The sequence below is a fragment of the Sarcophilus harrisii genome, chromosome 1, assembly GCF_902635505.1.
Source record: "Sarcophilus harrisii chromosome 1, mSarHar1.11, whole genome shotgun sequence".
In the NCBI taxonomy this organism is placed as follows: domain Eukaryota; kingdom Metazoa; phylum Chordata; class Mammalia; order Dasyuromorphia; family Dasyuridae; genus Sarcophilus; species Sarcophilus harrisii.
Window position 1 is genome coordinate 74,345,704 of NC_045426.1, and position 12,962 is coordinate 74,358,665.

Sequence of the window (12,962 nt, forward strand, 5' to 3'; positions counted from 1 at the left end):
AATTCTGTTTTGCTCATGGAGTACAGCACCTTCTTGGATGAGGACATACTATGCCAGGTGGCCCTGTGCCAGTGTCTCTCATGTCATACAATAAATTCCAAAGTTCTTAAGACCTTGAAATTGTCCTTGTAACACTTTTTCTGACTACAACATGAGTGCTTGCCCTGTGAGTTCTCCATAAAACAGTCTTTTGACAAGCATATATTTGGCATTTGACAGTTATGCCAAGTGCTGGGAACACAAAGGGAAAAAAATATGGTATTTATCCTCTAAGGAGCTCAGCTTCTAATGAAGGAGACAATATGCAAAGAACAAACAAGATTCGTGCAGGGTATATTCTACTAATTATATTGAATGTGAATGGGATGAACACACCAATGAAATAGAAACAAATAGCAGAATCTATTAAAAATCAAAATCCAACAAAATTTGTTTACAAGAAAAAATATCTTAAGTAATAGATGTACACAAAGTTGAAATAAAAACCTAGATTAGTCTGTGTTGTGCTTCAACTGAGGAGAAAAAAAAAAAAAAAAACAAACAAGGATAGCTATCTTGCTCTCAAAGTTATAACCAAAACAGATTTAATGGAAATAAAACAAAAATTCCATTATGATAAAAAGTACCATAAAAAATGAGGCAATGTCAATACCTATGAACAATAAATATTCATCTCAATTTTAAAGTAAAAGTTAAATAAATTACAGATGGAAATAAACCATAATAGTACAATAATGAGAAACTTTAACCATCTTCTCTCAGAATTAAATAAATCTAACAAAAAATAAAGTTAATATGTGAAATGAATCTTAGATAAGGTAAATATGATTGATATCTGGAAAGAACTGAATAGGAATACACCTTTTTCTCAGCAATATATGGCATCTTTACAAAAAAAAATGATCATATATTATTAGGGCTTATTTAAGGCATAAAAATTTTATACTTAAATGCAGAAAAAGATCTTATATAATTAATTATAAATATTAAAATCCTCTTCAGATCACAATGCAATAAAAATTCTGTTCAATAAGAGACCTTGGAAACACAGATTAGAGACTATTTGGAGGGTAAACAACTTAATCTTAAAGAATGAGTGGTTTAAAGAGCAAGTCATAGAAATAATAATTTCATTAATAAAAAGAATAAGAAAAAGACAGAATGTCAAAACTTAAAGAATGTAGCATAAGCAGTAATCAGAGGAAAATTTATATTTCTAAATGCTTCTGTCAATAAAATAAAAAGCAAACCAATGATTTGTAATTTGTAATTGTAACTGAGTATATAATTTTAAAAACTAGAAAGAGAACTAATTGAAAATCCCCAATTAAACACCAAATTAGAAATCTTTAAAGATAAATGGGAAATTAGTAAGATTGGGTGTAAAATTGGGGCAGGTAGATAGTGTTGTGCGTAGAACACCAATCTTGGAGTCAGGAGGACCTGAGTTCAAATTTGGTCTCAGACACTAGCTGTATTGACCCTGGGCAAGTCATTTAAGCCCAATTACCTCAACAGCAACAAATAGAAAAAGAAAATTAATTGTAAGAAAACCATTGAATTAACAAATAAAGTTTGGAGTTAGGTTTATGTGGAGGAAAACAATAAAATAGATAAACCATTGGTTAATATGTTTTTTTTTTAAAGAAAGAAAAAACAAACCACTAGTATTAAAAATGAAAAGGGGAATATTAACTAATGAAGATGAAATCAAAGCAATTATGAATTATTTTGCCCAGTTTTATGACAATAAATTTAACAACTTAAGTGAAATGAAAAAATATTTACAAAAGTATAAACTACCTGGATTAACTGAAAAGGAAATAGAATATCTAAATAAACATATTTTAGAAAAAGAAATTCAACCAGAGCTTTCTAAGAAAAAAAAATCATTAAAACCAAAAGAATTTATAAGTGAAATCTACCAAATATTTAAAGGTAAACTAATTCCAATATTTAATAAATTATTTGGAATAATAATCAAAAAAGGAGTCCTTACACATTCCTTTTATGAAACAAATATGGTACTGATACCTAAACCAGGAAAAGAAAAACAGAGAATGAAAATTATAGACCAATTTCATTAATGAATATGGATGTAAAATCCTAAATAAAATACTAACTATAACAATATATTACAAAGATTACTCATTGTCATTAAATGAGATTTATACCAAGAATGCAGAAATGGTTTAACATAAGGAAAACTATTAACATAATTGAACATATAAATAACAAAAGTAACAAAAATTATATAATTATTTCAATAGATGCAGAAAAAGTTTTTGAAAAAAAACAATACTTTTCTATCTATAAAAAATATTTGAAAGCTAAGGAATTTTTTTCCTTAAAATAATAAGAAGCATCTATCTAAACCATCAGCATGTGTATTTTATTAAGAGAATAAGCTAGAAACCTTCACAATAAAAATAGAAGGAAAACAAGAATGCCCACTGTTATCAGTATTATTCAAAATTGTATTAAAAATGCTAACAATAGCAATAAGAAAAGAAAAAATTTGAAGGAACCAGAAGAGGCAATGAGGTAATAAAAACTATTACCTTTTCAAACGATATGTTGATATATTTGAAAACTCCTAGAGGTTCAACCAAAATTTAAGGGGAAACAATTTTAACAAAGTAATAGGATATGAAATAAAACTACATAAATCAATATTTCTACACATCACCAACAAAACCCTACAAGAAAAGATTATGAGATACCTCACTTAAACTAACTGTGAATGATATAAAATACCTGGGAGTACATGTAGCAAAATAAATCCAAAAGCTACATAAACACTTTTTATACAAATAAAGTCAGCATTAAAGAAATATTAATTGTTCATGGGTAAACACAGTAATATAATAAAAATGAAACTAGAACACCCAACATATTTCCTATCACAGTTATGAATAAAACAATTCATGAATAATCAAGATATAGAAAACATGGCAAGATATAAAAGGGATAATTTTGATTACACTAGATTAAAAAAAAAGACTTTGTAAAAATTAAACCAATATAGCCAAGATTAAAGGAAAGCAGAAAATTTGAAGAAAAATCTTATAGACATTTTCTCCAATATAACTCTCATATCTCAAATATATAAAGAATTTGTTAAATTTATAAGAATATGAGTCATTCCTCAATTCACAATTGATCAGAGGCTATGGATAGGCAGTTCTTCAATGAAGAAATAAAAATAATATATAGACATGTAAATTGTTCTAACACAATTGATTAGAGAAATGCAATTAAAACAATTCTGAAATATCATTTTATACCTATGAGATTGGCTAATATGATATAAGGTGAAAGCAACAAATGTAGGAGAGGGTATGAAAAAATTTTGATACTAATTCACTATTAGTAATTATTGTGAACTAATCCAACCATTTTAGAGATCAATCTGGGATTAAGCCCAAAGAATTATACATAATTATATATAACCTTTGATCCAGCAAATACAATTTATATAAATTATAAATATTTAAATCAATGCAAAAAACCTATGAATGAAGTTCTATCCACATCCATAGAAAAAAGTAAAAAACAGATGGTTCTCATATATATTCATATTTATATCCATTGGTAACCTTCTTTAGGGTGAGCTGAGGAGAGAAGGAGAAAAAAAAAATGCACAGCATAAAACAAAAGAAAACTTAGGGGAAGCAATACCTTTGAAAACAATGTGTAGCATTTATTACTAAGTTTTTCAAAATAAAAAAGTAAAGTGTATGAAGTAGAAATGTATGGTTTCATATTGAATTCTCTTTCTGTGATATGCTCTGTACATGGAAATGTTCTCTCTTTTTTTGTCTTTTTATACTTAAGTTCAAAATTAATAAACATTTTAAATTTTTTTAAAAAAAGAATATACTCTCCCTGAGGTAGAGATTGTCACATTTGTATTTTTATCATTCATGTTTAGCTGTGCTTGACTCATAGTAAGTACTTTATAAATTATGTTCATTCATTCATTTAGGACTTATTTTGAAAATGAAGAATTTGATGCCTGTCCACCAGGTTGTTCAGCAGATAGATTCTCCCAAGTAGGCAGATTATAACTCAAGTTAGCAGATTTATTTCAAAGAAAACCTGGGTCTTTTGTACAATGGATGCCTTGGGGGAGGGGGGAGCATATTGTGATCTATATCAAGGAAAAATTTAGATTATTCTGATTATAGCATTTCTTAAAAATAAGGTTGAAATCGTTTATTCTTTCAAACAATCTGATTTTTCTTTTTTTAGTAATATGGTATACTCACAATGTGGAAATGATCTTTTCTTGGCAATAAACGAAGGCAATATCCTCCCCAGGTGATAACTGGGTACTCAATGACTGATACAACCAAGAACAAAATATTGTACTCTCTGCAAGTTTCTGTTCAATTGCTTGCCATCCCAGAAAGTCTTCAGTTGTTGCAATAGACCAATTTGTTTGTCCAAGGAGCACCTCATGAAAAATTCCATCCTTGATAAGAAATATTGAAACTCAGCTTGTGATAAGTAAGCAAATTAAGACCCAATACTTTGAACCTCAGTGCCTTTTTGCTTTTTCTTAACATTACAGCTCAGCAGAGCAAGATGATTCATTGAAACTATAAATTTCAAAGAAAATGAAGACCCTTCATTCTAATGATAAATATTTTAAATCCATGTTTTTTTTTAACTCTGCTCCCTCCTCAACTTATTAGATTCAAAAATAAATATTCATCAGAAATAAATAAACATCAATGGAAAAATCAATAAGAAAGAAGTCAAGAATTGATTGAAAAGTCAAATATTTTATAATTAGGTCCTTCTTAATTCCTTGTACTCTTAGATTAAATTAATTGTCATCAACAGAAATTTATTGAGCAAATATGAATTGGAACTTTGACTTTGAGAATACAAGACAGGTATGAGATATAGGGAGAATGTGTACAATTATACTATCGTTAGTTGTTCATCCCTTGTTTTCCAAGAGGATTTATGACATAATGGGATGATATCTTGACTAAAACATAAATTAGATTTCAGTGAGGCAGAGTTGCACAAAGTCAAACCCCCTCACTTTCTCTTCTGGTGGCATCAAAGTTCAGTGGTTAGACAAAAGTCAAGATACCTGGAAACAGCACAAGGTACAGTAAATGACTTTGTTATCTTCAATGTCTAACCAAGCTCTAAGCATTCCACAGTACCTACTTCAGCCAATTTCATGACCACTGGAACAAATTGTTCTCATCTGCTCATTCCACCAGGGCAAGTCTTCATGTTCTTGGGATATACATCCCCTTAACTCACTTGTGGGTTTGAGGCCTATCAGTTATCTTTCACCTGGTTTAGTCCACCTGTTTTACTAGGCTCTAGGCATGGTACATGCTATAGCTTCTTAGATTTATCGGTGAGAGCTGAGTGCCCAGCAGACACCAAAGGTGGAAGAGCAGCCTGAAAAAAGGCTCCACAACTCCTTACACCAGAGGTGTTTATTCTCCCCAACATGTAGACCCATAATTAGGGTAAGGTGACCATAGCTCTGCCCAGTGCACCAAAATTTAAGGGATGCAAATGCTTGCCATCCTTTTACCTCATTTCAACAACTGATTTTAGCCAACTGTTTTTGAATGGCCTTTGCTTTCATTGGTTTAGGAAATTCCTTGGCAAATTATCATCTTCTCTATAACCCTATGGTTAAGTTGTCTGGGGCATTGAGAGTTTAACTCACTTGCCCAGGATTACATGATTAATGATTAATCAATTTTTAACTCAAGTCAGAAACAGGACTTGTTTCCAGATTTTTTTCTGAATTTGAGGCCAGATCTCTAGTTATTAATTCATATTTATTCTTAGTACATTATTGACAAAAATAGGTAGCTATCATATGATGATAAGCTTCCATACTCATGATTAATGTATTCCAGGTAATTTCCTCTCTAGCCCTCTGCTCCATTTCCCCTCTCCAAGAAGGGAATTACTTCAGGTATCAAAATTTTCAGTCTATGGTCCATAATTTATCTTTAGAGCTAGAAGGATTCTTGCAAGTAATCCAATACAACTTCCTAATTTCAATGTGTGATGAAACTGATACTTGGGAAGTAACATTTTTGCAATCAAACATCTTAATAAGTATGAGAGAGAATTTGAACCTAGGTTTTCCTAACACCAACTCTATTACTCTATATACTATACCATCCCACCTTGAAATATATGAATACAAAATGATTTTTAAAAGAGTTAGAAACTGTACCCATATTCTAAGCCTTTTGCTATTTAAAACCTTCTGTCATGGTATTGCTATAGAAAAGAATAATGTCATAAGTATTGGAATGGGTGTCATAGATAATAAATGCTACTGAATTCAGAGGTGGGGAGTTATCATTGAGTAACAGAATAGTTAAGGAATGTTTGTTTGTTTATTTGTTTTTCCTGAAGAGGAAACACTTAAGTTTCCAGTGAATCAAGTGAAGAAAACCAAAAGAGAAAAGATGTCAAGGCAGTGAGGGTGAAAAAGTACAGGATGTATCAAGGAGCAATGGGTAGAATTCTTCCAGGGTAGGACCACAATAGTTAGAGACAAGTTTGAAGAGACAGATTTAGTGAATTTTTTAACTAAAAAAAAAAAAAAAAAAAAAAAAAACTTTGGAGAATATTTAATTTGACTCTATTCTCATTGAAAAGAACCATTTTATAGATGAGGAAACTGAGGCCCAGAGAAGGTTCATAGGTTGGGGAAATATTTTGGATGTGAAGGATCTTTAATTTAGGTGAAGGGTTTGGACTCTATTATTTGACAAATACTTAAACCTGGACATCCTCCAGCTGTTTTCATTTTCTCTTAAAGTATAATATATAACTCCCCCTCCTTTGAATCCTCAACCAAACATTTATTAAGCAACTTGCTAAGTACTAAGGATATAAAAAAATAAAACAGTTTCTGCCCTCATTAAGTTTACATTCTATTGATATATTTATGTATACACACATATACATGTGTATATAGATATATATGTATACATACATGTGTGTAAGGCAACATGCATATATGTGTACATGCATAAAAATCTTTTAAAATAGAAAAAGGAAAACAAATGTTTTGATGGAATACACATAGATAATTGTTATCAACATAAAATAAGAATATACATACTTGCACATATATGCATATATAAAATAAATGCAAAGTAACTGAGGTGGGAAGAAGGTACTACAAGCTATGAATGAAAAAGGTCAGATTCAAAAAGCCTTCCTAGTATCTGAATGGTTATGAGAAAAGATGGAAAGAGTAGAATATGATCCCATAGCTTCAGGATTTAATAATAATAGAAATGAGAATGTTCTGACTAAAAATATAGTCTAGGGCAACCAGGTGAGAGCAATGATGAGTTTGGTGGGATTTTAGATGATTGCTATACATTTTTAAAAGAATATAATTTTTGTTTAAGACTTCTTCTCTAAGCAAGACATTCAAATAAAGTTTTCCAATAGACAACCAAAAATGCTAAACTGAAGCTCAGAAAAGCAACTAAGGATATAAATTCACTTCACTTTTGTATTCACAGTGGTTAGCACAAAATAACCAATTTTTTCATTAATCCATAATTCATTCATCCTCATCCTTCAGGATCCAACTCAAACATAGCTTCCTTCATGAAGCCTTCCACGAGCCATACAATTAGATATCATATTTCTCAGGTCCCACACAGAATTTTGAATCTCCCTTGTCCACCTATATCTGTTTTATCTGTATTTTCCATGTACTACATATAGTAAGCTCTTAAAAATCTTATTGAGCATTAAATGAATGATTTTATTACAGAGTTAACTTCCTAATTTTCTGTGCTCTTACTCAGGAATAATTCCAAAGTTCCCTCCAGCTTTTAATTTTTGTCCAGATGCATATAAAATGTATTAACAACTATTTTAATCCCAAAAATAAGGAAATGAGCCTGTACATCTTTCATGATGTTAATAATGGGAAAAATACTTACAGCGTCTTTTACTGAATGGAGTAGGTTGTACAAAAATATTGTCTCATTGAAATAATGAGGGTGCCCCCTTAATTGGGTTAGCATTTTAATGACTTTGGAATTCTCCAGAAGAGTAAGGTTCTCTTCAGAAACAAAAGGTACATCTTGGTTCATGTACGGGTAATTCTTTGTCAGCATCTAAAATATTAATAAGAGCATAAAGAAAAGCAGAGAACTCAGAAACCCTTTTTATAATGGTCATCCCATTACTAAACATGAAATTTTAAATTTTCAAAATAAAAGTCTGAAGTAAAAACCAAAAGGCCTTCAAAAAACTGCCCATTATACTTTGTCTTTAGCAGACCCAACTTATAATATGAACAGATCTGAATATTTTGTGAGTCTCTTGTGGGTTTTATGTAAATGATTTATTTAAAATCTTTCACTATGACTTACCTGTTTTAAATCCCTGAAGAATGTGTCCATTTCCAATTGTAATGAGCTCAAATCATTCTCTTCAGAAAATGGAGCCAATCTTTCCAGCTTACTTAGTACTTCTATAAGATTTTATAGATATATAGAAGACAAGTGAGTTTAACAAATAAAGTCCTTGTGGCTTTCAAATGAATGGCTATGCTGAATTCTTAAACTGAACATGTTTTTGGAAGTTTCCCCATACACATTATAACTATTTGTCACTTGATGATAAAAAAGACAATTGATGCAATTATTATTACTACAATAAATCTCTTTTAGACTGTGTGGAGCCTGTAAAAGATGCTGAAAGAAACAAGAAGGTGTAAAATGAGGGAACTGTCTAATTCTGAATGTTAATGCTGATGATCTTCATCTGAAGAGATTTCTTTCTCATTGGTCTTTTTCTGTTCCTAAAGTGAACATATCAGAGTCTTATTGGGCAAAGAAAAGTGAAGGCATAGGCTACTGCAGCTTGATTACTTGCATCAGTACAAGTTTAAGAGACATTATTGTATTCTTAATTCAAACTGATAGTCCTAAACAGCAGCCAAATAGAAAAATATGAGAAGCAATTCTATATCATTCTCAATTTGGCTGAGCAGTTTCATTTTCCTTCTCAAAAGACCATTGACAGATATCTGAGTTGAAATAATCCTAAATCCTATGTAGCGTAATACCATGAATACACTGGATAACAGACTTTAGATCTAGCAGAGTGAAACAGCATGCTGGTATTACCCAAATGAAATTTAGTATGGATAAATACAAACAAACAAACAAACATAAGGAAATGGCTTCTAGAGGACTACCATGTCAACATGAAGTGAACGTGAAGTCTAGAGTAAATGCAATATTAGATGACACAAATAGTATTGTCCAAAGCAAGAAACCTCAATATATTATCCACCGGTCCAATGACATCTTTAAACACATTGGAACATGTCCAGAAGAAAGCAACAAGAGAGTAAAGAAATTCAAAAGCTTGGCATCAGAAACTTTCTTAAAGGAAATGAGTGTGATATAGCCTGAAAAAAGAGAAGACTAAGAAAATATGATGACAGTTGTCAAATATTTTAAGGATTGTTTTGTGGAAAGGATATCAGACCACAAGATAGAACTGGAAACTCAAGTTGAATTAAATTCAAAATAATGGAAAATTAATAATTAGTAGCCAAAATTAAAGAGATGCCTTTGAGAGAGGGGGAAGGAAAGTATCTGTTATGGGAGTTGTTAGTGAGAACTAAAAAACCATTTTGCAAGGTTGATGGAAAGAATATTTCTATTCAGACATGGGTTGTATTTGATTATCTGTAAATGTCTATTCTTCATTTGTAATCTTATAATTCTTGACACTTTACTGTTCTTGCCCATTTTTTTTCCTTTGGTGTTCACTGTGACTCAAACTTTCATGGGGCAAAAAAATTATTTTTTTGGATATTGTTGCTAAGGATAACAGCTCTTCTGTGATATAAACATGAATGGCTCCAATTTTCTTTCCCAGCTTCCCTGTAAGAAGTATTACTTTAAAAGGGAGTTTGGGCGCTTGGCAATTCCATGTAGACCATCTGTAAAAGAACAATCTCTATCCCTTCTGCAGAGCTTAGAGTCACCACTGCAACAATCTCTGTCCCTTCTGCAGAGAGCTTAGAGTTACCACTGCATAAGAGAGATTTTTTATTTTAAAATCTATTTCTGCCAACATATGAGTCACAGAATAAGTCATCATTGTCATTTTGCATAGTCTTTTGCAATAATATGTATAATTGCATAGATTGTGACATTATGTATTGGGCCTTGATTTTATAAACTCTAGATGATCCAGAAAGTATCACAAAATTAAATAAATATGTACATAATATAAAGTTGAATCATTTCCCAGATTGGCAATGTTATCCATCAACTTCATTCTCTTATTAATCAATCCCATATTTGTTTATTCATTGATTTTATGTCAGGTATTAATGAGTGTGTGGCAAGCAACAGATAAGTTTTACCTTGGATGAAATGTAAATTCTTGATGATCACATTTCTGAGAGCTCCATTTACCAGAAGCAATCTCTTCACAGTTGGCCAATGAGGTAGATTTTGAAGAATGGTCTGAAATTTTGCCAAATACACTAATCTGGAGGCAAAAACATTATAAAACACAATGGAAATCAGTTCAACATGTCATTTAGGTAAGTAGAAAACAACTTCAAGGAAAAAATTTTTCCGCTATTTTTGGAGCTTATTCAACTTATTAAAAGCTAAAATCATCATTCATTTTCTATCTTGAGTTCAGGAAAGTGTGTCTGATAAATTCCTTTGGTCTGGGAGCAGAGTCTGGCAGCAGGCAATGGAAAAGTATCTAGCAATGACTTGGAGACCAAGGTCATCAGGACCCATAACAGAACACCAGAGGACCTGCAACATCAGAGGCACAATCCACATTGTGGCCAAACAGACATTTCTATGCTGTTGCTCAAATTAAGATACTCTGTCTCCTGACTCTGCCTTTTCTTTGGTTGTCATCCTTGCCTAAAATACTCTCCATCCTCAGCTCTTTCTTCTGAATTTCCTGATTTCCTTCAAGGCTCAAATAAAATCCAATCTTCTGTAATAATCTTTGCTCACTTCCATAAGACTTCCATCAATTTATACCATATAAAATCACAAGCATGATGTTTACATATAACTGTTTGCATATTTTCTCCCCTATTAGAAAAGGAGTTCCTTGAGAGAAAAGATAAGTTCATAATGAAGTAAGCCCCTTATAAATGCTTGTCAGCTATTTATTTTAGGTGTCCTAAGTGAATCTCATATTCAAAATCAAGAAATAAAATCACTTTTTATTAAAGCTCAACCAGAAACCTCCAGCAAAAGAGAGTGGCAAAAACTAAAAATTGTTATATTGGATTTGCTAAAGAAAGATGAACTACCTGATACAGATCAATTTATTATTACTCCCAAATCAGCAATTCCCAGGAATCTATTATTTTCTCTCTTGGGTAAAATATTAAATCTCTGAGGTGAAAAATTGCACAAAGATCATGTAATTAAACTCTACTACAAATTATTGTAGCAAGAATTCTTTTGACAACATCCCTAATGTTTGCTCATCCAGATTCTCTCTAAAAAGTTCCATCTAAAGAACTTTTGAAACTTTCCAAAACAGTCATTCTATTTTAAGACAGTGCCAATTATTAGGAAATTTTTCTCTGTATTAGGATGGAATACATATATGTCCCCCACCCCTTGCTCCTAGTTTTCATCCTAGTGACAAGTAAAGTAGGCCTAATTCTTCTTCCATATGACAATCTATTAAATATCTTGGCTTTTTAAAATGTTTTTATCGGTGACTTGGATGAAGGCATGGATGGCATGCTTACTAAATGTTCAGGTGACACAAAGTGAAAACATTTAATTTATGTTAGACAACAAATTCAGAAATCAAAATATCATGAATAGGATAAAAGTCCATGCACACAACATGGACTAGTGTATCTTGATGTGTTGGCATATGCTATATGAATGCTTATGGCAATGGGAAGTTTTTAAGAAAATGATATTTAATAAAATATAAAAATCTACATTTGGGTTTATCAGCTTCACAAGTACATAAGGGGAGAGAAATGGTTAGACAGAAATTCTTCCGAAATTATTTGAGGTAAATACTGTAAGCAAAAGAACTAATGTACTCTGAGACTGCTTAATTTCCAGAACCTGAAAGATGATAACCCTGTTATGCTCTTCCCTAATTAGAGACAAATTTTAAGTACTTTGTTGAATTCTTGGCACCACATTTTAGTAAAGAAGTTCACAATCTGGAAAGCATAAAGATACTCCTGGTTTGTGGCCCTTTTCCTCCAGAGATATCCCAGGGAACCTTGGAACAGCCTCAGAACCTGTAACTTTCTTCACCTTAGGGGAAGGTATTCTAGTATTCTAGAGGATTCTCTCAGATCTGACCTACCTTAACTTACTGTCTTTGTACAAATTATCTCACATGCTCACAATCTACCCCCTTACTTCCATTCTCATACCTCTAACCCCAAAATGCTCTACTACAGATACAATACTTTCTAGAATGCCTATTCTATAATTAATTTTTATAAATTATTATAATTACATTAAATAATTATAAAATTATAATTTTATATTAAACTTTTTCCTTTACCCCTCCTCTTACTGAGACTTGGTTTATGCCTAATCACTGCATATCTAACCAAGCTTTTCCCTCCCCAACTGGGACCATTGTGGGGAAGGACAGGTTAGAATATTCACCATTCCCCTTTGTCACTTCCAAACGCCTGCCATCAGCATTCAATAACATTTTCTCCTTTGTAGCTGCTCTCTAATGACACCAAGGATATTCTTCTTTCTCCCTCAATAATTTCAGTGCCTGAATTGTAGTCTCTCTCTCCTCAAAACCCTGGTTTTTTATACTTCCACATACACATTGATACTCCCCCAAACACCTTAACTTCCCAGTTCTTCTCAATTTTTATGACCAACATGTCTTCCACTCTACTTCAAGCTGAGAGATATCCATAT

The 12,962-nt window shown here is 31.7% G+C and overlaps 1 protein-coding gene across 1 annotated transcript in view; it reads right to left on the reverse strand.

The window, feature by feature from the left end:
• The window catches only part of ABCA13 (ATP binding cassette subfamily A member 13), a 504,928-nt gene that overhangs the window by 392,199 nt on the left and 99,767 nt on the right, over positions 1 to 12,962 (reverse strand). Inside the window, exons 11-14 of the mRNA XM_031957225.1 lie at positions 10,424 to 10,551; positions 8,409 to 8,509; positions 7,974 to 8,150; positions 4,272 to 4,477 (exon numbers count right to left, since the gene is read on the reverse strand). Of these exons, the coding sequence (XP_031813085.1) occupies positions 4,272 to 4,477; positions 7,974 to 8,150; positions 8,409 to 8,509; positions 10,424 to 10,551 (612 nt within the window). The remainder of the gene's footprint in view (positions 1 to 4,271; positions 4,478 to 7,973; positions 8,151 to 8,408; positions 8,510 to 10,423; positions 10,552 to 12,962) is intronic.